Source organism: Hippocampus guttulatus, chromosome 13, assembly GCF_054856545.1.
Source record: "Hippocampus guttulatus isolate MCC_2025c chromosome 13, RoL_Hgut_1.0, whole genome shotgun sequence".
Lineage (NCBI taxonomy): Eukaryota > Metazoa > Chordata > Actinopteri > Syngnathiformes > Syngnathidae > Hippocampus > Hippocampus guttulatus.
Window position 1 is genome coordinate 10,056,100 of NC_141273.1, and position 27,057 is coordinate 10,083,156.

Here is a 27,057-nt window from a genome sequence, read left to right on the forward strand (position 1 = left end):
ACGCCCTCGGAGAGCTGGGTCTCCCCCTCTGAACCTGGCCCGGTCGGTCAGTGTAGAAATCTTCATTGCAGCGTCTCCGAGTGGTCGATCCAGCTCTTGCCCAGCCCAGTCGGCGCAAATCAAATCTTTAATTGCGTAGCTCAGCAACTCTGCATGCATAACACACTGCTAATTTTTCTGGGCTTGTCTGTATGTGTGTATCCCCTCCACTAGAGGACTCCCTCCTGCGTCATGATGATATTTGGATGCTCGATGCCGATGACCGTCAGGAGCCCTTGTCCTGTGTTCCCCGCCCCGATCACCTTGATTTCCTTCGCATTACACCGCCTGAGGATGACATCATTGGGGATACACCTTATTATCCCAAGCTGGGGTGCACGGTGAGGTTCCCTTAAACTTGCACACCACATTCTCCACATAGCCCTGGCATTTTTCCTGAGCACATGATCGCAAATTCTTGAAATGGATTATAAGGTCATAGATTTTAATCTGCAGACAGATTCTACGCCAAACCTGCTATGATTCCCTGTAACAATGAAATCACAACCGTCCAAACTATGGTGACCATTTTGAGCAATTGTAGAACTTCCCACATGTATAGCCTTCTTCGAGCAAACATAAGTTTGAAATGTGTAATAATTAAAAAAAACACATGACCATGTCCTACCCAACAGAATCATTACATAACTTTTGCTATGAAGCCTCTCCTAGTTAATCAGATGGTATTTGATCGAGGTATTCATTCCTGTGGCTGATGAGGGTAGATTACTTAGATGTGGTTTCGGTAGATGTGGGTATTTTATGGGTTTGTATCAGTCCGTGAAATCGAAATACTATTAGTACTTTTTGCAATCAATGCTGTTTGAGCAGGGACTCAGAGGGGATTTAGGGGGGGGTGTGGGTGTGGGTGTGCGTGTGTGTGTGTGGAATACGACTTTGATTACATAACAAAATCCGTCTAAAGCCCACATTCAATGCGAGACTTTTTTTTTCTCAGATGAAGCTCTTGAATGTCCTGAAAAGCGCCTATAAATAATACAAAATGTAATACAAACAAATTAGAGCCGAGGTAAACACTCGTAGTTTAATTTAATTTGTAAATGATGAAAATAGTGATAATGACTGATGAATATTGATCTGAATTGTTTACGCCCGATATTATATGGAAACAAGAAAGTAATCTAGAGGTTTTGAAACTTTCTGTTTCATTCGCCCTGATTACAGTGCCCACGTCAAAACATTTCTGTTTCACATTCTTCCATGGCTACAGATTAGTTGTTCAATCAAGCAGATTGTGGCATTCTAAAGGCAATGACCTTTTGTTGCTGAGAGCAACAAGAGGAATGCAAGTTCTCCCTGGAACTAGGAAAACAACCAGCACAATTTAGAGCGGATCAGAATCGCAAATAAGCTGAAAGTGACGTGTTTTATGAGTGCAGTTACCACGAATGGCAGTCGCGTTGAGTCACACTTCAATACCAGCGCTCTGTAACTGTTACTTGATATGTGACTTATCACAACAGGTTTATTGACGTTAGCATGCTAGCTACTCCTGTCTACAACCGCACAAGCTAAAGTTCACACGCTCTTCAATGCAGTAACTACTTGCTGCGATGCAGAGCCACTGAACTTGTACGTGCCTCTCCAGCTGAAGACACAACGCCCTTCTGTGGTTCCTACTTTGCCACACTGCCATGTTCTAAACGTGAGGTAATCAGACACCTATGGCTGGTGCTACAGGTCCCCTCCCAGAAAGGGAGGGACGTGGTGTAGTGGAAGGCGTCCACAGACTGGGTAGACCAGTGAGATTTTTTGCTTCCCACAACCTGAAATTTCTTTTTTTTTTTTTTCACGCAACAGTCGCCTGGACTTTTCCTTCTCGCCAAAACAGATTGCTAAAGAGTGAACCGAAAGGAACAGCTCAGTCATGGACCGCATACTTTACGGCAGCACTGAGAGAAGGATAATCCACATCATCAACATGGAAAATACAGCTCACCTTGTGGGAATATTTGCAATTGCTCTGTGAATGTTGAACTCTCCTCTGCTCTCCCATCAGGATTACAAAAGGATATCGATCCAGATATTGAACAGATTGACGGCACAGGAAACTTTGTCATAGAACTTTTTTTACTGCACCGGTGCTAGTTTTTCTCTGACACAATGAACACTTTTTAGATTCAACCTGTTTATTTGTCACACATGCAGTAGAATTGTTATTGGTGCACTCTTTTAGAAGGTAAGAGGAGATTCGTCCGTACAAAGACCTTTTTGTTTCTTGCCAATTTTTGAGGTGGAATAGGAGCAGCTTTGGGACCCGCGGCTTGGACACATATTAAGATTTTTCTTTTAACTCTATGTCTGTGTGACACTCGAATGAGAATGGACAATTCACAGAATCTCTCATATGACCATGGACCAAAGCCCACTCCTGGTTTATTAAATGTCTTTAACAATCTTCTCACGAGGGAGAGGTTAGGATCAGATGTGCAGCCGGCTGTGCTGACGTCTTTTAAGGAACTGTCAGATGTTGAAGAATGTCAAACTCTCAAAAGTGAAAATGCGCTGAAAGAGAGTGATGCTCTCTCTCCGGGGGATGAAGCTGCTTCCTATTCGAGAGAACAAAATGTTGACAGTGGTGAAAGTCACAAGGATTCTGACAGTCCGGTTAAAGGAGAGTTGTCACACTGGTTGGACGAAGATTCAGTCCGGGTGACTCGAGTGATGACCTATAGTGACTCTGAAAATGAGGAAGAGGGGGCGGGACTTGAAAATAAAAGCCTGTCAAAGAAGCTAATAATTGTCAGGAAGCCAACCTCACCCGAGGATAGCAAGGATCTCATGCACCGCGGTGATGAAGATGAACAGCAAAGTGCCACTGAGTCGGAGTTACATGTTCCGCAGTTTCGAACACATGGGTTGAAGGCATCACCTTTGGAATCATTTTTATCTGCAGACAGGTCCAGCCAAAGCACCGACTTTCGAACTTTCCCCATCTTATCAGCTCCCACAGAGAACACGGCTTCGATATTTAACAGAGCCGAAGCATCTAGCACAGAAGACGATGGAAGTAAACGAACCAAAGGCACCGTTGAAGAAATGAACTGTTCTCTGCCCGTTGACTCCGTGATCCTAGGCCGTGATACAAATGTATCCCCAACATCACATCAATCTGGAACATGTGAGCAAAACTACGCCCATCCGCTTTCGAGCCAAGCGATCCCCTCCCCAAGTCTTGAGGAGCAGTCAGACAATGTCGAAAAAACAACAACATTGCTCTCCTCTGGTCTTGATCACCAACCAAGTGCCAAACGTTCACCTCAACATTCACTTTCGTCAAAGACCCCGGATGTGTCCTCGTCCATCTCACCCCAATCCAAGGACACGTCCCACTCTTCGCCTCATTCTTTTCAGATGCCAGCTCTGTTTAGTGGCCTAAGGGTGCTGAAGAAAGGAGCAGTAGGGGAAGAACGAGAGACTGTGTCAGAGATCAAGCAGAGTGAGAAAGATACTGACCTGGCCTTGCTCAGTCTGAAGAAGACGGTGAACAAAACCAAGCTCCTACCTGAGCAGAAGACATCCGCTCCAACCAAAAAACACCTCGAGTCTAAACCTCTCGCAGGAAATCTGAAAAACAGTCAGCACTTTAACCTTGATAAGCACAATGAAGCCAAAAGTGAAGGACAGGAAGTTGATCCAGAACCGAATAAAAATAAAGAGTTTGAGACTGGAGATGAGGTGGCAAGAGAGAAACCCCCACATTCAGAAATCAGGAAAACCTCTGACTTGGCGTATGATGCTTTTCGAAGTATTTTTGGCCCTAAGTCTGCCAAAAAGGAAAAAAATGAACCTGTGGATCTAGAAGCCGTGAGAAAGAAGATCAAGAATGACAAAGAAAGTCTACGATCTATTTTTGAGAGAACCTCCAAAGCTTTGAGCAGGGAACCGAAAGCTCCCACAGAAGCTAACGTATGTCATAACCTCCCTCTATTGTTTCTTTTCATCCAACGTATTTATGATGGCAATAAAAAAAAATACTGTTCCACTTTTTCCGGGAATATACTAACGTGATTGTATTTGCTCTGACAGACGGAGACTACGTCGCCTGCGGACAGTGAGGACCGAACTCCGGGTCGTCTGCAGGCTGTGTGGCCACCACCCAAATCCAAAGATGAGGAAGAAAAGGTCGGACTCAAGTACACCGAGGCAGGTAAAAACCAGACACTGTTATCTGTATTTACCGCGCTCCCTGTGAGCCGAGAGAATGCTGTGGCTCGAGGAAATGACACAGAATGAACGCTGATGCTGACATGTCTTTTTCGAAGACTGGATCGCGCAAGAATCAAAATGCAAAATAAAACATGGGAACTGTTTTGGTTTTAGGATTTGGATGCCAATATCGGGCATTTTGAAGAGCAATGTGCAATTTGACAGCATATTCATTGAATCGCGCAAATAAATCTAAGATAAGTATTTTGCACTTCAGTTGGTTCCTCATCGCACATTTGCGTGGCTACACTCAAATCAAAATGTCAGAAATGATTGACACTGCGAAATCTTTGTTTCCAATTGTCCATTTGTTGGTATGATCATGCACATAATTTCACGACATCTCACATGTTGGACTATATTATTGTCACCAAAAGGGGTAAACCTTTAACTCACTCCAAAGCTTTACATGTTGATCATAAACAGAATACATTTTAAGAGAAACGATGCTCCTAAGTGCCGAAAAAATTAATGCGGACCATTGATACTATAAGAATTGATTTGAATGAATCCTGGTTTAGATGGGGGGGAGGTGTTCTGTCTTTACAGTTTTTATCAGAATCAACAGATGATCTTTCTGACATGTTTGACGTGACAAAATGTTGTTTAGGGCACCACTCTGTCACCTGCACGATTAAAAACAGGTTGTCCAAGTTGCAAAACCGGTCCTTCCGTCAACAATGACCCAACCCTCATACACTCAAAAAATGTGCCGAATTTGCCGACTTCGATTTCGTCAAGTGGTTGCACGAAATAAAATAAAAGATGAATTGTTTCGTAGACTATACATCTACAGTATTTGTAATGTGTCTGGATCAAGATGATATTATTTATTGCGACCACTTTGCACACTAAAATTGATTAAATCCAACCAACATTTTTTGTCCGTGTGGAGATTTATCAATCGTTTGATCAAACGCAGCTGTCGAGCAAGAAATGCAACATTCTTTGTGTTCAATTACGTAGTTATTCTGTCTGTACATGTGCAAAAACACCAATAATGATGACAAATGTGTTTGCTGTGTCATCAAAATGTAATCCGGTTGAGAAATGCACTATACTTTTTTTTTCAGAGCACCAGGCTGCCCTCCTGCAGCTCAAGAGGGAATGCAAGGAAGACTTGGAGCAAATGCATGTAAGTACAATGAGACTCAACGGTGGAAATGTACTACTCTACATGTACTCTAGAAAAAAAACTCAGGGGAAATCAACTACTGTACTTAACATTATGAACACAGGATGGCGCCAAGTAAGCATGAAATGTTCAAGCACAGCCACACAGCACTGGTACACGCCTCTCTACGCAATTTGCTTCTGAACTTCAGTCACTACATGAGGGCGCGGTTTCAATTTTAAATGGTCACCATTCAAGGTCGAATCCAGATATTACCCCCAGAGAGCTTGTCGTTGGGAATATATTGACAAAATTATTATTATTTTTTTTAGTACAGTGTACGACCATCTGCCAATATCGAAAAAAAATCTTCAAAAAAAAAATTCAGTACACGTTTTCCATGAAAAAGAGGACGGGGTGGGGGGGGGGGGCAAAAACAAAAGAAAAATATAGATATCGGCAAATATGCGAATCCATGGGTGCGGGGTCTTGCGAGATTATAAACTCCTTAACCACATGCCCCCCCCCCCCCACTCACACACACAAGAGCAGACTGACGTTTTAAACATATATTTTTAGAATGCCACCATAATAGATTTAAGACAACAGCAGTAGATAAAGAAAATATGCGCATTTAAAATGTAACAGTTTTGAGATCTTGGGTTTGGTTCTCCTTTAAAGTGAAACTGGATTCATAATACGATTAGTTGAAGGATACTGAAAAACAATACAGAAATAGACGAAAAGAATTAAAATTGCACCACAAAATCAATTTGAAAATGTGATCAATTGTTTAGTGCAGGTTTATTTACCTGGAAATGCTTGATTGTTGGGATCAACTGACGGTGTCTCAATCGAGCGCTGTGAAGTCACATACTGGTGGGAAGACGTTCAAACACCTTTGGCATTTTAAAACATTTAAATATATGATGATATAAAATATTGACACATGTAGAAGGAACTGTCAGTTACAAACACTACTAACCAGATTTTTTTTCACATTATTGTCACCTAATTATGTTCCGCCTTCTCATAAAGTTGGACAGTTCGGAATCGATTCATTGGCAATTTCCCCGATCAAAATCTGACCTCAGGAAGATTTTCTGAGTCTGTCTGTTTGCAGGCTTTAATATACCCTCCTTAATAGACTGATGCCGAGACTGAGAAAAGTGTACAACAGTCGGCCCACAACAAAGAGTTGGAACGTGCCTCATGCTGTTTCGAAGTGAAACAAGTTAATAAGGAACATGTGTAAGGTTCATTGCCCAACAATTTCCTTGTTGTTTCCAGTCAATACTTTGCTTTTTCTTCATTTTTTTTTTCTTGTTTGAAATGTCAGCTGTCGGTTGCTATAGATTGTCTTTGAGCAAGTCATTTATCACCCTGTGATGCACACACAGGTCAAACTCCGCTGATACTATAATATCCATTATTGTGCTTTTACAGTCTGATTTTGAGCTTGAGATCTTCCAACTTCGAGGCGAGCATGCCGTTTCATTATCAAACCTTGAAGGCGTCATTGCCAAGTTGCAAAAAGACAAGACCTACAGTGTGGAGGGCAGACAGACCCGAGACGTGGCTGTGTCAACTGCTGACCACCCAACAAGTAAAACTAGCCGAACTGTGGGGATCCAGACAGACAGGGAGACGTTCATCAAGAGCCCAGAGGGTGAGGCGGGCGGTCTCGTTCAAGCAGTCAGCCAGAACATGCCGAAAAAACTTAACCTGGACTCTATCGGACTCAGTCTGGGGCTCAAAACAGCCTCGGGGCCTGCTGGACCAGCCCCGCCTCCGCCACCCCTGCCAGGCCCCTCAGGACCACCGCCACCCCCTCCACCTCCTCTGCCGGGCAATGTTGTAGCACCGCCGCCGCCGCCGCCATCACCTTCACTCGCCGGGGGTGGCCCTCCGCCACCCCCACCGCTTCCCCCTCCCGGGCTACCTGGAGCAGGACCTCCGCCTCCTCCCCCTCCTCCGGGCGGCAACCCCCCACCACCTCCACTCATGGGGGGATTCAGTTTCAGTAAGATGTTCGAAAAGCCCCCTCGGAAGCCTGCAATTGAGCCCGCCTGTCCCATGAAGCCTCTGTACTGGACCAGGATTCAAATACATGACGATAAGTATGTGCAACGTATGAATCTGTTTCACCATAACATGGATGGAATTTTCCACTCAGTAATGATAAAATATTGCGACATCATTGCTAAGTGTATTGATCATACAGGTAGCGGCTCTTTTTAGGGCAAGGAATGATACACTCTAAAAAGTGCTGAGTAGAAAGTAACCTGAATTGGGTGAAAGAGCGAGCCCAGCCCTGGGTCCAAAAGGGACTGAGCCAATCCTGAGTGATTTATTGCCAGCGCATTGGCTTTTTTGTTTGTTTGTTTATTGAACATAAAACATATATACAGTAATAATTTGACAGAAAATAAGGTAGATAAAAAAAGTAAAAAGAAAGAAATCAATCTTCATTCAACACAGTTATTATGTTCAAGGGAGTAGGAAGAAGTAAAAAACGTATCTAGTCCTACCCCGTTATGTGATTGTATCTAATAAATCATTTTTATATCAATCAGAAAAGTAAGAAGGAAGAAGTGCTTGAGGATGCACGTTGGCTCAAGATTTTTATTCAACAAATGATTAAAAAAACCTACTCATATTGTGAGAAAAAGCCAGCAACAAATTGGTTATCAGTGGAGTTGTAGTTAAAAATAGTAATTTTATGACCAACATTTTCCAAGAAGAAGAAAAAGGCCATTTCTGTCAACTTACAATGCCATCACTGTTGCTCAGGGCTCAGGTACTGACCAATTATGGCTCATCTGTTTTCTGAAGTTGAGCCGTCGTGATTGGTCGTTACCTGAGCTGTGAGCAACTGTGATGTCATTTTCAGTCAACAGCAAGTGGCAAAATAAGACAGGCAAAAACGGGTGGATTTTACTTCTTCACTCATAATAAACAAAGAAAATATTAATCTATTTATTGTAAAGACCATCATTAGCTTGACTCCCCTTGAAACATTCATATCTCATCTTTTTTTTAAAAATGGTTAAAATTGCAATTTGTGAATTCAGGTATTTTTAACATGGCGAATTGGGGGTCTGTCCAGGACAAATTGTTCACCTCAGCGCCATTCCTTTGTACTCAAGAGACTGTATTTGTAAGTGGATTATCCAGCCCATTTACTGTGGTTGTGGTTGCTGCCTCATGAGTGCCAGGCGTTCAACTTTATGAACTTGTATTTCCATGGCTGGATTAGTTGGGGGAAGCTAAATTTTGGTCCGTGCATTCTCACCGGACCAGGCACCACAGCAGCAGCTATAAATGTAGCCATAAAGTGTCGAGTTAAGGCGTATTAAAAGGGTTTAGCTCTAACTGGATCAGCTGTGTGATCTTTTTTTTTAAATGGTGTGATGTTATGAAGAGTGTGGAGTTTGAAACGTTGCCAGGTCCTCAAATTTGAAACAAAGCACAAATCTTAGCTGGCAGCTTAGACGACAGACAACTGAATGAAGGAGAACAACATTCATTCAGTCTACTCAGTAACGGAGTTGTCTGTGGAATTTTGAGACTTAATGGAACTCGGTCTCAGAACTTTGGGGAACATGTCGTCTTGGCGTGGTCAGTTAGACTCAACCCTAATTTTGCCCACTTAGCAATTCTTGTGAACTTTAAGTCATGAGAAGCCCATCAGCACTTTTTTTTGTTTTTAGTAGCCAGTTAGGTAGACGAGGTTAAATCTGTCTGAAAGTTCTGTTAGTGGTTATTTTTTCTTTTTTGCCTTTATGTTTATTACATACTAGCCTGATTCTAATTAAAGCCATGAGCACAATTATTTTCAAACGATAACTGACACAAGAGAGTTAAAGTACGCTGACTGACTGAGTGGATGAAATGGGCGAGGTTCTTCACTTTGTTACCTCTCTGAGTCACAGCAGACTTGGACCTCCTCCACAATGTTCATGCTTTCACGAGCCTGGCCACATTCTGGAAAAATTAGGTATATGCTTCGTTGAAGGCAGTCTAAATACTGAGAGATTTTGAGATGAAAGTCAGCAACTAGTGGCAATCTCATATCACCACAGTCTGGATAGTCAGTCCTCCAAGATGGCAACATTCGTCCCCCCACGGAGTCGTGTTTAGACTACTTCCAGAATTTTGGAGTAGAGAAAAAAAAAAACGAGAGGTGAGATAGGCTAAACTGTAAAGGTAGCTAGCTACCTAGCTTTATCATCTGTCAAAGAAAATTGTAGTGCTGTCAAGAGATTTAAAAAAAGTGAGATTAATTAATTATGATCTGTAATTGATTAATCTAATTAATCTATATTTTAATCTCATCTAAAAATTGCCGCGAAAACTTAAATTCTCGAGTTTAATATGGTGAAGAGCTTTGCTATGGCTCGCCATATTGCTAACGCTTTCGGTGTGAATTTTAGCTGTGGCTGCACTCGCGACTGGGTGCTCTGCATTGATGTGGTAGGCTAAACTTGAGTTGATTCGGTGGTAAGCAAACTCCTTCTTACAAATTAGGCACACCACTCTCCCTTTATCAATAGTGCTGTTAGGGCGTTTTTTTGGAATGTACATTTTCCATTCATTGGGGCCGAGAAGCCTCACCGCTGCTTACCTGGCCCTCCCAACTCAAATGGTAGCCTATCAGCTTATGCTAAACAAGCCCAAACATAATGACAGCCAATGTGACTGACCATTGTTTCCCACCCTCAACAACTCGAACACAGGAAGCCAACACATAAAAAGGGATTTTGTAAAAATCCCACTTACAGAAACAATAGTTAGAGATTAAAATTTAAATTAACGTGCTTAATATGACTGTCATTAATTATTCACAATTAATGTGATAATTTGACACCTCTAGAAAATTGTCCAAGCGTCTTGTTTTATGTTTAGTTACACTTTAACCTGCTGGACCATTTACACAGTGTAAAAGACTGATCGATAAGAGGTAAACTACAAGGCAGTGTTTTCATTCCTTTTTGGATGTGAAAGTATTGTCTCTTGATTTGATTACCATAATTTAGGAGGGCTAGCAGATGACTGGTGTGTTGGTAACAGCAGAGTGTTAAACATCCTCTTGAACTTTAAACAGCGCATGTTCTTGTTTCTACATCTGTTTGTTTTTATTATCCATGTTACTCAGCAACTTCTGAATTCATTGTAGTTCATTTGTTGGAAATCTTCCATAAGGACACAAACAAGCTTGCATCAATGTGTGGTTGTATTTATCACCTAGGGCATAACCAGTGCTTTTTAAGCGGAGTACAGTCTGGTTTAGAAGGTTTTGCTCCATGTTTTTGGTCTGACAGTGGAAATGAATATGTAAAATATGTGGCTCGGTTCAGTCAACATCTGTAATATTCCACACATACAACACACGATTCCTGCTTAGGAAGCTGAATCTGAGCCTTCATCTGATTCCTGCAAATGTTCTGTTCTTTTGTTTTGTTTTTCAGCAACAACACTTTGTGGGGGTCTCTAGAGGAGCCAGACATCATTGATCCGAAAGAGTTTGAAGATCTTTTCTCCAAGGCCACGTCTCAGCCATTGAAGAAACCTCTGTCAGACACGTATGAGAAGAAAGCCAAAGCAAAGAAGGTAGATGGACTTCATTTCCACTTACTTTTTTAGTTTTGTTTATTCCTGGAAATTACAGACGTATGCATCTTGCTCAATGCAGGAGCCTCAGGGTGTTTGTTTATTTTTTTTCTCCCCTTGGAATGATCTTTTATCTTGCTTTGCTTAAGCAAGGCCCTTCTCCGTTGGTTATAAATTAAAGAAACAACACAATGTGACACAGGAAAGATTCGCCCTCCCCCAGACTGCCGTTTGCATTTGTTAGTCATAGCATTGGGCAAACACACAATTCAGCTTTATGAGTTCACTCCTTTTGTATATTCATTGTGGGAGACTATAAAATACACTGTTACTTTTCTCTCTTCTCTTTTTTGTGCCCTAACCTCTGCATAAAATCTGTTCCCGGGCACTTTCAAAAGGTAGGAATATAACAGAAAAAATGCAGATCAAACAGCCGCCATCAGAAGAACCTTTATTAACTGTATAGGCAATGTCTTAAATCCATGGTTCTCAAATGTTTTGCACCAATGCCACCTCAAAAGAAAAAGAAAAATGTAGTTCTACAAGAACCGCAATAATAAGCAACATTAAAATACAGTAGCTTAATTGCGTTTTTCATTTTGTTTTGTTTTTTTCTAAAAAGTTACGTAGGGGACAAAAACTGTCGTAAAAATAATGTTAATTAAAATAATAAAGAAAATAAAATCAATAAAATTTAAATGTACTGCACTTAAAATGACGGGGAAAAAAACGCCTTAATTAATGCATCACAACGGTGTATCTCAAGGCACCATTGTACTTTGAGGGAAGTTAGAGGTGGATTTCCACAAACATTTGGTGGCATTTCAAATTGTACTGCATTCGACTTAAGAGGTTCCACTGTCCTCACCCTTCACTTAACCGCTTAATGCTTTAAACATCTTGTCAGATGTTGCAGTTCCGAACATCTGCTGTAGCCATTGCCATGTCAGCATGTTGGCCGCCTTGTGGTCCTGACTGCGGTGTCCGAGCAGACTGTCAACTCCAAATCTATACACGTCCCCTTTTCTGATCAATTTGTCAAGGCTCCACATGGGTCCACAGGGCCACAAAGTGCAGTGTGTGTGTGTGTGTGTGTGTGCGCGCGCGCGCGCACGCACGGTGTTCTTGGTCTCCATTCTCAAATCACCCCATTCAGTCTGGTCACTCTTAAAGTGGCAAAAGCATTTGAGCCACCAAAGGCAGCCACAACCAGACACAAATCCTTCCAACTGTCTCCTGTCGGGACTGACATCAGCTTTGCAGAAGTCTGACCCAAAGCGTGGAAACTTTGCTGGCACACCGATGTAAAATCCTTCTGTGAAAAATAACACATTAAATTTAATCGGACCCACGATGCTCATTTTCAGCTCCATGTTTTTTTGGTCTTTCACTAACTACAGCTTTGGTGGCTCACATTTCTAAAGAAACAGGATTTAACGGTCCCCCTGTAGTTACTTTGAATATTCCCCCCCACCCACCCACCCTCTCTCTATCGGTGAAACGTTTCTGTAAATTAATTGTGAGTTGTCCAGTGTGGCTGTTTCAAATTGTATTGTGTCAAAAGGTTTTATGAGGCAGGCATTTATAAATAAAGTGTTAGTATGGCCTGACTTATGAACCATTCTGATAACTCTTTTCTGGATTGTACATAACAGTCAGAGTGAGGATTTCGAGGTGTTGCCCCGAGCACACCTCCAAATCCTTCCACAGTAATTCCAATATGGCCAAACAAGTGAACATTATAGTGCTCTGTAATTCAAGAAATCCATTTTTTTTTTTTTTTTTTTTGCTGAGGCTACTTGCTCATACCTCTGGCTACTTGGACTTGAATCTTTTTTATGTGAGGTTTCCAGCATATCTCGTGGTCAGTTATGTCACCCAAAAACTCTCCACATGAATACCTTCTAATCTTTATGTCAGCATTCCCCTTGCAATTTCCCAACAGTATAAACTTGAATTTAATAACAATGTATTTCCATCAAACCACTTATTTAATTTAGTCCATTCTAAGGTGATTTCCCCTCATGAGCGTTCATTGAACTTTTTAAAAATTTGGGGGGGGGGGGGGTAGTTTCTCCTTGAATTTCCTTACAGGGTGTCGAAATAGCCTCCCCCAAAAGCTGATTTTTAAATATGAACATCCTCCCTCCTGCAAACTAAGATTCTAGAGGAACAAATGAATTTCAGCAATCATTTATTGAGCAGTGCGTGTGCGTGCGTGCGTGCGTGCGCGAGCATGATGGTAGCATGTCTTTCAGCATTTTATGCACTTGCTCCAAAAGTGTTGCCAGATCACGTTATCCCTACAGCCCGGGGCCTCAATACAGTCAGAGGAGACGAGTGGGGCGGGGGACTTTAATGTATTCGTACATTATGCATATAATCCACTTCACTGATCTCCAACAACTCCGCACAGCGTAAGTGTAACATTGGGGGATGTTGCTGATGCCTCCATGAGTGATAATCTTTATCATGTGTGCCACAGAAAGAAAGAAAGAGAAAAAATCAAAGCTCTTGTTTATTCTGGATCCTTTTTTTGTGTGCTGATTCGCATATCAAAGCAGAAGAGCCGACACGGATGAGAGCTTTTTTTTTTTTTTTGCCAGAGCGGACAGCATTCTCTGTAATTGCAGGCATGTGGCTTCACTCTACCGGCTGTGCACCTATAGAATTTGGAAAGGGTGCGAGCAAACAGTTTGCCTGTCACTGCGGTCTTGATTGAATGATGACAAAGGGAGCGAGAAATCAAATCAGTCAAAGAAAACGGCAATCTCCTCCACAAATCAAATGTGAATCGACTATGCCTCTCCATAAACAAAAGAAACTCTTTTAACTGCTTCATGGGAATGAATTATGCGCAGTCATGGTCCGTTTATTGAAGACATATTTGGGAGTAGGTGTAAGATGAACACCATCGGGTGAGACTGGGGTTTGTTGAGTTTATCAAGGTGATAACAGACAAATAGTCGGGCAGACGGTCACCAGTGCTGCTCAGCTGTGCAAATTGAAACTGCTTGATTCTTCCCACTGTCAGTAATGTCGGCCACCTGCTTCTTCTCCCACGTTCTTCTTCGATCATTACCTCTGCCAATGACATTCGTTTCTTTTGGCATTTAAGTTTGCAATTTTGTGTGCAATGTCCCATATTGTCTCGATTCTTTTTTTATGGGGCATTCTTCCAAGGATATTTCTATTACATTTTGGGAAGATTTTACATATTATCAACATTTCCACCTTTTCTGCAGACTGCCTGTTTCACCTGCTGAGGTCAAGCGGAGAATAAACTTGTCCAACATGCATTTAGTGATTAAAATGCATGTTGGACAAGTTTATTCTCCTGGAGATTGATGCTACAAGTTAAACTGTAACCAATGCATGCCATTTGTAGCAGTGTATACCTTTTTACAGCTTTAAGTGTGTAATTCTAGATTGTCTCTATTGTTTAAATAAGCTTAGTATTTTGTAAAAGTCTTCAGTTGAAGTTCTGAAACCAGAATATGTTTAAACATTTATAAAGAAACAATTTTGAGCCCAATTTGAAATAAATTATCAAGTAGTCTATCTTTTTGTTCAAACCAGCTTTTTTTTTTTCAACAATATGTAGGGGAAAAAAATGCCCTGATGTGCATACAGGGTATCGCTCAAAACCCATCAGATCAGGTTGTTTTTGGACTGTTGTGCCCATTTAGGATCTCATCCAATATCTAAAAGGAGGTCACAAAATATCAGAGGGACAATCAAAGCAGTTCGCACATTGATTTCACGTGGTGTCAAAAGCCATAGCCGGGATCGCGTTTCATTTTAATAGCTCCTTTGCCTTTCCACTTGAAACTTATTTGGCTTTTCTTGAGAGTGCCGCCGGACCCCCCGCCCCCTCCCTTAAAGATAAAACAGTTCCCCTTTGTTCCACAGGAGGGAGACGTTTGCTCTTGATGTCTACCTGTCCTAGCATCAGCGTCGGACTCTTCGCTTTTTACCTTAGCTAAACTTCTATGAATGCGACCAAACATTCAGCATCACTTGTCTTTTCTCATTAGCTTAACTGTCGAGGCTAATTGGCAAGTTGCTACAGCCACAGCGAGAGGGAAAGGCTCCTGGGCCGCTTTAAGTGTGGCCCGTCTAAAGCGGTTAATTAGAGGTGTTGCGGAAAGCCTGGTACTCAGCCGTCCCGTGTCCATAGAGCGCGAGATCCCCAGTGATCCAGGTAATAGAGCTGGAAGCAGCATGGCACCCACTAACGCCCTGTAATGCAATACCCACTTCTAAGGCTTCTGCACGGCAGCTCCCACTGGACAACCCAGTAGCCGACAACACCATAATACCTAATGAAGAAGCCTGACACATTAACTTTTAGAGCAGGGCCTTACCTTGCCAAAACTCTCTTTGGCTTTACAGCTAATTCACCCATAAGTAATTGTGACCATGTGTAGGCACAAATAAAAATGCTGTGAATTTATAGTTTGTTATAAAGAAAAAAAATGCTTCTTGTTGCCTCGCTCTTTTAGACTGTCCTTTTATGGTGCCACTGATGCCTTTGTACTTTCAGAGCGACTTGATATTTTTTGATGATATGTCACACGTGTTCGATGGTGAGGCGGAGAAGGCACTTTTCCCGTTTGGAGCGTGCAGGGCATTTCTCAGCTGGTTGTGTCACACTGATGGGTCGTGACATTGTCATTTTGTTGGGTCAGTGCAAATGATTCCCAACTTCGGCTCTCTGCCTTACTCATCCATCAAGTGGTGAATAAAGAGCTATTTACGATAGGCACCCACCGCAGACTTTTTAGTCGTTAGTTGCTCTTTGAAAGGTTATTTTGCTTTTTCTATATCGGTTATTTTGGCCCATGCTAATAAACTGTCCATATCCTGTTATCCGAAGGAAATGGGAGCAGGACAACGTAGCATTAAGTAGAAGTGAGAGAGTACATAGCAATGCTCTGTTCTGTCTAACAATAGCAAAGAATTTTGGTTTCTCTCCAGATAATCAAGCTGCTGGATGGGAAGCGTTCACAAGCTGTCGGCATCCTCATATCAAGCCTGCATCTGGAAATGAAAGACATTCAGCAAGGTGAAAAAAAAAAAAAGGAAAATTCCTGCATGCTATCAGCATGTCTACAATCGTTTTAATGCCTGAAGCAAAGAGATCACATTTAGATGCCGTGTTCTCGATCAGTAACCAGACTTTCCAATCTTTCCATTAACCAATAAATTGGGAAAGGCTCTTAATGAAATGCAGATGAAGTATTTTTAATGTTAAACTGGGAGCTCAACAGCGCAGGATAATTTCCTACAAACTTGACAGCTTCTAATTTGTAACTCGAGAGGCGTTTTAGTATTTGTTTCCCTTTCAAGTGGAATGTGGGTGATTTTTTTTTTCCAGTTTCCATGATGGGAAAGAAAATGCCTCGATTTGTCAAAATGTGAGACACCACCACTGGCATGCAAGCGGACATACCAGTGGAGCTAAGATCCCTTCTTCACTGTTTATAATCAGAAAGCCTTCTGCCTCAATTGAAGAACTGCACGGTTGGACCGCATGCTTAGTGGATAATCTGTGGAAAATGTAGGCGTGCATGTAAACACATAAAATAGTGCATTCGGGACAGCGTTAGGTGGGCCGGGAATGGGTCCTGTGCTAGGATTGCGGCGGGGAGTGCTTGCCGCCTGGTAGTCTGAGCACGCGGCCAACGGATCTGTTTATTGTAGCCAGTGACGGTTTCCACAAGCCTAATGGGACTGACACCCCGCTAATGATCTAAGCATGAACAAAACCACCATCAACACTTAGCAGAAACGAAGCAACCACATAAAACACGAGCAAAGAAAGCCACGCATGCAACCCGCTTGCCCTCTCCGTAGGACCTCTTTTCCTGAGATGGGGGACACGACTCTTTTGATTTGACGCAATTGAAACTCAAGTTGCTATTTTTAGGACTTGCGACTCGCTTACCAAAAACTTGTAACTGACTTGACTTAGGACTTGATATCTCAGAGGCTCGACTTGACTTAGATTTGAACTGCATGATTAGACAAGCTATCTCGTTTATAGTTTGAAATCTGCATTTAACATGGTTTGGCTTTTTAGGGAGGAAAGAAAAAAGAGGGCTTTTGTTTCCTTTCACGCCAACCTGGGAATCCAGGCAGTGTCATGAGATGGTGTGAAGTGGCAACGTTAACACCAACAGCATGAGAGTAACTCCAAGGATCATTCATTTGAATTATAATAATCTTGTCGATGACGTTGACAAAATTAAGATGGCAAAACATATGGTATGCATCTCACGGAATGCATTCCCAACACCGACAACGTCACTCATTAACAACGTCATGACAAAACCCACAGACAGGTAAATGTAACTAGGGGTGGGATGCGTTGTGAAAACTGTCGAAACCGTTTGTTTCGACTGTTGCGTTTCGGTTTACATAGTCATGCCAAACTACCCCCCTGTGCCTTCTATTTAAAAATGAGGTGAATCGATCTGCACTAGGACAGTACCTCTTATTTGCACCTTAACCACAGAATGTAAAAGAAGCAAAGTGGTGTGTAGCTAGCAATCAATTATGGAAAGCAAAAAAGATTTGTTGCGATTGAAGGATGATCATTATTGATCAAACTGGGAAAAAGACAACAGCAAAGTTTGAAACTCAAAAGATGAGACACACAAATTCCACGTTTCCTTTGATCTTTCTGACGCATCTAAGATGAGACGAAGCTAGCTAGGTTAGCTTGGTAATTCAGATCACTAATCTTTGATCAAATTACTTCCGACTATAAAATAATAAATAATACTTCGAAAGGCAAAAAAAGTGATGGATTAGACGCCAAAGACACCTGTGTCCGCCATATTTTATGTGGTCATGCCCGCATAAACAAATGAACATCAACTTCATTCAATGTCAAAAAGTGGCAACTTACGAAGTGCACAAAGTTAACGCCTTCCATTCATCCATTCACCATATTAACAGTGTGCTGCTTTTACAAAAAGTTCTGTGAAAAAAGAACGCGTATTGTTCTCAATAATTTAAGTGTAGCTATTCATTTTATAAGCTAGTTTTCATTTCATTTTAGCGATGGAACTGTTCATTTAATTTTGCTGAGATAATTTACTTTTTGTGGTATGGTCAGTAAAAAATATATATTATCACTCCAACATATGTTATGACTGAGCATTTTTTGACTCAACTTGACTTTCTTGATTTTTTCCCCCCCACAATGACTTGGGACTTGCTTGCCACTTGCGGGTTATGACTTGAGACTTCCCGGTGTCTTGCATGTATGTGACTCCCACCTCTGCCTCTTTTTCCTGAATCCTGACTCCCTTGTCATTGTTATTTCCTAAAAATGAACACTAACACCTTACTTGCGCCTGTTTTATGTGTCCTTGAATGGGAGGTCGAGGTAAAATGGTCAATTTAAAGCTATAGTAAAACACTTTAATTAATGCATCGAAGGATTCTTCTACATCCCCTGGCCTACTTGCCGGGGATTGGAACAGTGAACTCCACGTTAATCACCGGTGGCTCGTTCCAGATCCACCTGCAAAAACCACATACATTTAATAGCTTAACTGTTCCCACATGCTTCAAATACATGTAAACTAGTTAAAACATGCGTTAACGTATTAAAACACGTTTTCAAGTATTCCTTCTCATTCTCGCGGGAGAAGACTCGGAAAAGACAGAACAAAGGTAGCAGGGAAGAACAGAAGACAGTCCTCTAGTTAAAGAGACGGGCTGAACTGCAGCCATCTGAGTGACTGGGGGACCTCAAGGGCCACCATGGTTCAAGAGCATTAGGAGGGTCTCCCACAAGCAACACCTAAGCCCCCCTGTATACACACACACACACACACTTCCTCACCTAAGCCGATGAGTGAAAACTGGAAGGAGAGGGTGTGAGTTGGTTGGCAGGCAAGCTTTGATCTGTCGCCGTGGAGAGATATCCGGCTCCCCTCGGATCAGAGCGTTGCCATGCACACTGGAGCAGGCCCCCCCTTGGTGTGTGATTGACGGCTGCATGGCTGAGGGACTGAATAATCCACTCTAATAAGATGTAGGAAATGGACCTCCAGCGCTCCCCCTGAACCAGACATGGTGACCACATTGACAGCTTCAGTGCAAGGGCAGCAGCTGGGAACCAGAATGCAGCATATGACCTTGTTAGCTGGAAGCAGTGCAGGATTGAAAAGAGAAGGTCTGTCTAGTATTAATGGAGAAGCATTTGGACCAACATTTTCCAGTCTGAATTGAAGTCTGTGGTGTTTTTCTATACGGAAAGAAAAGTAAATTCCTACTGCACTTCTCTGCCAATGGCACTGTTGACAGCAGAAATGACAGGGGATTCCTTTTTTTCTTCTTCTTTTTAAATAAAAATGAAAATGAAGAGAGTAGATAAACAGTTTTGCTGTGATTCGTTTTCCTGGTTACTTCATGTCACATGGCCATGGTCACTTGTTACTAGCCCAGCAGAAGAGTGTAATCACATAAATGCAGAGATGGAAGGAAGGAAAGATGGATGGATGGGAAGATGGATAGATAGATAGATAAATGGAAAAGAGTGTGTGTAAGCATTGATCGATAGACAGATAGATAGATGATTCCTGTGCCCCCTCCTCCCATGCCAAGTAATAAAGCTTTGACGCCTCTCCAGACAGAGAGCAGGAGTTACTTTCCCTTTCAGTGCTGTCATCCATATTTATGTGAGCCACACATGATGAAGATTAAGCGAAACCTGTTATAGGAAATGAAGCACATACTGTAAATCACACACATTGTAATCAAAAATGTTTTGGCTCTTGCCGAGTTACAGTTACAGCATCACTAAATTGGAGCCAGTGCTTGGTTGTTGTTTTTTAATCGTTGCTCTTTAATTCAATCCAAATTGACTGAAAGTCATATGTCATTGTATTGGTTGCTACAACGAAACAACATTTCATTTTAAGTTTCCATTACTAGCGAGGAACAAAAGTTTGGTCCTCCCGTAGATGCACTGGGAAAGCTTTAAAGACAGAAAGCTTCGGCCAAGATCTTCTCTCATTCACTTATTTATTAGACTCATTGTTGATCATTAATACTGTGTTTACTGTTTCAGCTGTTCTTACTGTGGATAACTCTGTTGTGGATTTGGAAACCATTGAGGCTTTGTATGAAAATGTAAGTACCGGTACATCCAGAAAAAAAAAGTTTAGTCTTTGTGTCATGCTTATCGCAAATCTGTTTGTCTTGCTGTCCATCGAGTTTGGCAACATTTATTAGCATATAGGGGTTTCTGCATCTGTCGATTTGCTGTAAGATGGCGTGTGCTTTCATCACAGAGGGCTACTGCTGACGAGCTGGACAGGATCAAGAAACATTATGAGACTTCCAAAGAGGATGAGGTCAAGCTGCTGGACAAACCTGAACAGTAAGATGACTCCTGACAATGTTCAGACATTCAGACTGTGCCATGTCTGTGCTAGGGGGAGGTGAAATAAATACTGTATTTGATTGAAATGGGAAATGACTACAACAAATCACATTATCGCTCAAGTCAAACACTTCTTCCTGGACATTGATTAGTTGATTCTCTCGGAAAGTGTGGCAACTGACGCTGATTTCAAATCAAGTCCAAATTTGGAATCAGCGCAATTAAATCAGATAGGGAGGTTTTCCATATCTTTCTTATCCCAGCAATATTTTATTGAGCAGCCAGTACTTAGACCTGTGTGCTTTCCCACTTCATATTACAGTACCGGTACATTATGCTTCATATTGTATTGTATTCTTGGTTCTACGGTCACTATCGCAGTGCTCTTCTTTATCATCATTAATACCCTTCTGTGGTTGAAAAAATAAAAAGCTAAAGCAAAACACATCCTTCAGAATTGCTTGTCAGAAATGCCGGTGTCTTGTGTTGTCTTGAGTTCAAACCCAACTTATAAAGACACAAGCTGTCGCTGAGATGATTTGTTTGCATTGACTCAAGAGCACCGCGCTATCTTCATGGAAAAATGTCAAAATTCCAAGCATGACTCGAAAAGAGTTCTTTTGGTGTGTGAAAGGGTCGCCTCTGCGGTTTCATGTCGTCAAGGTTAAGTAGTTCGGGCCAGTTAATGAGGCCCGGATCGAGCGGTGCCGCTGATCCTGGTCTTCCTATTTCCATGTTTGACCAGAGCTGTCACTATGGCTGCCTGAGTCATCCCGACTCAGTGTCAGTGGGCTCTAATCACACAGGATGTTACAGCTCCGCTCCCCTCCGACACTCCACTGTTTACATAAGTCGTCCCGCGTCGGGCCGAGGCCAACTTTGATCAGTCCCTGGACGCCGCTCGGACCTTTCTCCCCACCGACCCCGCAGCTCTTTCGAGGCCAGCCAAGCGACACCACCCATGACTTTGGCCTGCCAGGGTGCACCGGCACTGACTCAGCCGGTCCTGCGCAGGGAAGCGTGGCCTGCCAAGAACCCGGAATAGTCCTTCCTGTTAGACGTTTTGTTTAATTCTGTCATAACACATCTCACCCCCCCCCCCCATTCTCCTCCTCCCCTTGTGTTTTCCAGGTTCCTGTATGAGCTCTCACAGATTCCCAACTTTGAAGGCCGTGCCCACTGCATCATCTTCCAGTCAGTTTTCCTCGACACCATCTCCTCCATCCGCTCCAAGGTGGAGATTACGATGAGCATATGCAACGTAAGAACACCGCTTCGTTATGCTACCGTAAGGCTTTCAGTCATCAAGGTGTGTTTACGTATTTGTGTTTGTCAGGAACTGCTGGAGTGCAAGACTGTGCACAATGTAATGGGTGTCGTTCTGGCCTTTGGGAACTACATGAATGGAGGGAACAGGACAAGAGGTCAGGCTGATGGCTTCTCACTTGAGATCCTCCCCAAATTAAAGGACGTCAAGAGCAGGGTAATGGTCAACTAAGTCAACACTCAAAATGCTGCGTCAATTATTTTCATTATTCACCCCCCCCCCCCCCCCCCAAAAATATTATTTTGCAGGACAGTCACATCAGTCTGGTGGATTATGTGGTTTTGTACTACCTGCGAAATATTGATGGCGTGAGTTTTCTTCAGTTGAACAAACATGTTCGTCAAATACCTCAATTTAATCGTTGTGTTATTCCTCCAGAACGCTGGCTCAGGCAAGAGTGTCTACCCTTTGCCGGAACCACAAATATTATTCCAGGCTGCACAGGTCAAATTCGAAGACATAACGAAGGACATCAGGAGCATGAAAAAAGATTTGACAGGTATGCATACCTTCTTCGAACCGTAACCCTTGCTCTCATTTCTGCGTCACACACCCTTGTTGAGATTTTGGTTGTCATGTGTCTCATAAGCGCAAACTAGATTCAAATATGTTGGTGTGGTCGTGAGGTAAATGAAGCAGTTACCCCAGTGGAGTACAAAAGAGAGGCGAAAGGGGGGGAAAAAAAATCATGTCTTTATCAAAATTACTGAAGGTTTCAAAGTGACACAGAATGTGCGTAACTGGAAACAGTCAGATCCAGATGGTCTTGCCAGATGCAGTAACACTGCTGTCAGTGCCAGCCAAGTTCGGATGCAGTCGAGATGAAGTGGAGAGTGGCACGTGATCAGACAGACGTGGGAAGATCAGACATGGGGAAACTTGTGCTTCTTGTTCAACAAATGCATTCATTGGTTGAGCTTTTTCAGCATCTATGCATGTCCACTCGTGTGACACTTTTCAGCACGTGTATTTTTGACATTTTCCATGTTAGGATAGCGAAATATTCCTACATCGGCACTGCTTAAAAGCAGAGAATAAAACTATCCGTCCATCCATTTTCGAATCAACTTATCCTCACGAGGGTTGCGGGGCATGCTGGAGCCGATCCCAGCTGTCATCAGGCAGTAGGCGGGGTACACCCTAAACTGGTTATCAGCCAATCACAGGGCACACAGAGACGAATAACCATCCATGCTCACTCTCACACCTAATTTAGAGTGTTTCATTAACTTGCTATGCATGTTTTTGGAATGTGTGAGGAAATCGGAGTACCCGGAGAAAACCCACGCAGGCACGGGGAGAACATCCAAACTCCACACAGGAAGGCCGTAGCTGGAATCTAACCCTGCACCTCCGCACAGTGAGGCGGACGTGCTAACCAGTCGACCACCGGGCTGCCCCTAGAACTCCAGAACAAAACAAAATTAACCTTTTTGACATTGCATAGGATTTCCCTCTGCATTAATTAATTATATACCTACAAAGTTTCAAAAGTTGTAGTCGACTTTCTAGCCGGTCCGTCATGGCCAGCCAAGGCCACAGAGAGGTGAAAGGCGAAGCCCCCGTGTTCCCCTTATGTCTGTGGTTATTTAAATCAACCAATAATACGGCATGTGAAAGCAATTAGATTTGCTCTCAGTTCTCCCCTCCGTTTTTTTAGATCGCTGTTAAAAGAACTCTCCTCTCTGACCTGGGGTTAAAATACAAAGAGTCTCCCAAAGTAGCCAGACCCACCTCAAGCTGTCACTCATTTATGAGGGAAAAATGGAAGACCCGAAGACAATAAATGCAACACAAGAAACGCTCGTATTTGATCCGTCGCAGCGCAGTCTGGCACAGTAGTCCTCCGGGGTATAAGCATCACAAGGCGAGCGTTGGATTGTGGACTTTTGGTGAGCCCCACCTATGACTCCCACCGGCTATTATCCTGTGCAGCCGCCAGGAATAAATATTTATGCCTGCCTGTTATAAACTCGCCCGAAGAAAGCAACTGGTCTTAATTACAACGCTAACACATTGTTGACAGTGTGAAACGCTCACACTGACTCCCATTTTGAGATTTGACTTTCTCAAGCAAGTCTATGTGCCCCTCACCTCATCCTGAGATGGCGACTGCAGTGTCATTACTCTCTGACCTTGGGTTAACGGTCAGGTGACTTGGTGTTAGCACATCTCTTCCGGTGTAGCCCACACGCTTCCAAATTGCTGTTGACAGTGTGCATCAATGGGATATTGTCTCTTGTGATGATATATTTAAGTCTGCAGTAGTGTGTGAACAAAACAGACATTTTTTGGGGGGGATCATATTGTACACACATTGTTCCAATAGGTGTCTGGGGTGCCATCCGCCAGATTGCCGTTTTGCTTCTGCAGAAACTCCATCCACTTTGGATGGGCTTTCCTGTTTGGGGCGAGGCTGATGACCTCACTGTGGGGGAGAACAATGAGTGGATCAAACCCAAAGGATCTAAACCTCCTGGAACGTCACTTTGGAGTTGCCACCAATAATGTAAAATATTGTCAGTTCTTTGTTTTTGGATGTCGTCAAAATTTGGCTAGCTTTTTATTTTTTTTTTCCATTGGATTAACAATTCAAACCCAACTTGCTACTGCATTCTCATTAATTACAGTGGACAGCAGAGCGATGACGATCCCACGTAGCTCAAATAAAATAAAAAAAAGAAACACGGTTCTTTTGCTACTCGGGGGAGTTTAGTGTTTCACAGAAAGTCTGGCCCGCAGTTAGGCATTCATCACTGTGGCAAATCAGACAGGGTCCTGATGTTAAATGGCCCTTAATGTCAGTTTCGAACATGGCCTTTAGTCTGAAGTCCATTTTACAATGCGGGCTGCGCTCGGAACGCCATGTGTGAAGTCTCATACGCGGCCGTGTTGCACTGTAGCACCCAACAGTCCAAACCGTGCAACTGATAAAAAGGTGCTCACAGTAAAATTAGGGCGACAAACGGGGCAGTAAAAAGCCTGCATTCAGTGAATATCATGAATGAATAGTTGTTCGATTACCGTTGGTTATGAAGTATAAATCAACTCTTGTCAGTCCATGCCATCCACTCAGCAGCTCATCTGTAGTGAATAGTTATTCTTTTGTATTTGTTGTGTTGTACTTTCATTTTCCTAAGTGGAGGCAAGTGTGGACTGAAGGTCAACTCAATAAGCTAAATGTCAGTTGTTTTTCTTACCACTTACCGCCCCTCAGCCTCCCGCATTTGACTTCATTTCACGCAATAACCGGTGGACGCTCCTCCGCAGGGCTTTTGCAGAATGTGCGAAACATTTGTAAGTGCAACTTAAGGACTGCGGGTTATCCGACTCGTGTTTATCTCTTGTGTGTGGGCTCCCGCTTGGATGCGCTTGCAGATCGCCGTTGGCTCGGGAAAGGCTCAAATTCTCTCGGGGGTTTGTTGATTTAACCCAACCTATAAAACGCACGCTAACATTCATCACCAAACTGGTTCTGTAAACGACAGAAGCATGCCAGCATTTTTTTCCCCCCCAATATATCTAGGTGGCAAGAAACTTGGCAGTTAAAGACGCTGAGTCTAACTTTAAAGATCGGTGCTGGCTCCCATCATGACCCAGACTGTCTGTCTGACCAGCACCAGTTGAGACAGTTAGCAAAAAAAAAAAAAAAAAAAATCTATAGTTGTGGTTGTCTGTCAAGTGAGTATTAAAAACACTCGAGTTACATGAGAGCTAACATTTGACCTTCACACACTCTCGTTGCCTGTATTAAATACATCTTAGAAATCGACCGTCTCCATTTTGTCTGAAAAACCTCCAGTTGAATGTGGAATCTCTGTCTTAGTTGGATGTAGTTTGCTTGCGCATCCCATGTCATTTGAATGCTTACACTTGGCGAGGTCGGTAGCGAGGTAGCTAGGTCATTGGTCATAGGTAATGGGCAGTCCGATTCATGGGAGCAGATGTTGTATTTATATTATTCATTGACAGAGTGTGTGTACATATAGTATGTTGGTCAATATTGCTGCTGTGATGTTTTAGTGTTTGTATTTTTTAAACTATATAGAAAAATGCCCGCCATTGGCTGACAACCAGTTCAGGGCGTCCCCCGCCTACTGCCCGAAAACAGCTGGGATACTCCAGCACACCCCCGCGACCCTGTAAGGATAAAGCGGATAGAAAAATGCAAAATGAAAACATGCACCACTAAAATAATGCCATTTAAAAAAAACATAATGATTCTCAAGTTGTTCTTAAAGGGGAAGTCAAGTCAATTTTTTTCTTTACAATAATATGTTCTGTGCGCCTCCACTACTGTTTAAACTAGTGGAAAGAAATTTTTTTGACTGAGCGTCCTCTTAATTTTCCATGCTTTCATCTGTGATTTATAGATGTAGAAATGAGGTTAAAGTACACAATGTCTCAATCAAAGAAATGTTGTTAATTGGGAATTTAGGTTTCATGAACGAACCGTTTTTGTTGTTGTTGTTGTTTGTTTGTTTTGTTTTTTTCTCCAAAAGTTAGAGAAGTGGTATTCTTTACAGCTGCTGTGGCTTTGTGGTATTCCCTCATGCAGAGTTTTCTGTCTGGAGTCTGGACCACGTTTTGAGCAGAACCACTTCAAAATTGTTCTCTCTTGATTTTAATGGGTCTTTTGGAGTTGGGGTATTTCTGCAGAGGAAATGTGGTTTTTCGAAACAGGATATTTTGGTTGTTTTGTTTGTGTGTGCGTGGGTGTGTTGGTGTCTGTTTTTTTTTAATTTTATATATTATAAGTGTTGCTCTAGTCGATTTAGAAAGGGAATTTGATTCTCGCTGTTCATAGTTAAAACAGACATTTCCTCTGCAATTTCTTTAGACAACCAGTAAATAAAAGATGTAATCGAGTGAGCTGCAGGTGCAAACGTCGGAAAGAGACAACGCAGCGCTTTTAACGCTTGTGTTTGTTGCAAAACAATGTAGCGATTTAGTCATTCGAAAGTGGAGGTATTTATTGCAGCCATTAATGACTTACAGGTTGGAACATGGTGCCAGAGTTCTCTCATCCAGCATCTGTGTGTATCGCATCCCAGACTTACTTTTGACAGGAAGTGGGAAAGGTATCGGTTGGAACGTGCTCAGTCACGGCTGTTTCCTGCAAGCGCGTGCGAGTCACGTCATTTGGCACAGCGGCGAAAACCCATCCGGAAACACAACACACGCACATGCACAGTCACCTCCGACGGAACCATACCAAAATTTTCACCGTCAGCATCTTTGCTGCTCTCTTTTTATTTTATTTTTTTCATCACCTAATTGCTTTCTTAGCATTACGTTATTCGTTTAACGTCTTTGTTTTTGGGCACC

At 42.5% G+C, this 27,057-nt stretch overlaps 1 protein-coding gene across 3 annotated transcripts in view; it reads left to right on the forward strand.

Moving 5' to 3' along the window:
- Window positions 1–27,057, forward strand: part of LOC147196262 (formin-like) — a 46,790-nt gene that overhangs the window by 6,450 nt on the left and 13,283 nt on the right. Inside the window, exons 3-14 of one of the 3 annotated variants that reach the window (XM_086126748.1) lie at window positions 214–380; window positions 4,090–4,210; window positions 5,343–5,404; window positions 6,830–7,503; window positions 10,855–10,996; window positions 15,977–16,064; window positions 20,088–20,149; window positions 20,311–20,399; window positions 21,534–21,663; window positions 21,739–21,885; window positions 21,978–22,037; window positions 22,108–22,228. In XM_086126748.1, the coding sequence (XP_085982874.1) occupies window positions 214–380; window positions 4,090–4,210; window positions 5,343–5,404; window positions 6,830–7,503; window positions 10,855–10,996; window positions 15,977–16,064; window positions 20,088–20,149; window positions 20,311–20,399; window positions 21,534–21,663; window positions 21,739–21,885; window positions 21,978–22,037; window positions 22,108–22,228 (1,863 nt within the window). Of the gene's footprint in view, window positions 1–213; window positions 381–1,847; window positions 3,970–4,089; window positions 4,211–5,342; window positions 5,405–6,829; window positions 7,504–10,854; window positions 10,997–15,976; window positions 16,065–20,087; window positions 20,150–20,310; window positions 20,400–21,533; window positions 21,664–21,738; window positions 21,886–21,977; window positions 22,038–22,107; window positions 22,229–27,057 lie in introns of those variants that run through there. The other 2 variants (XM_086126750.1, XM_086126749.1) reach the window with 2 other exon arrangements.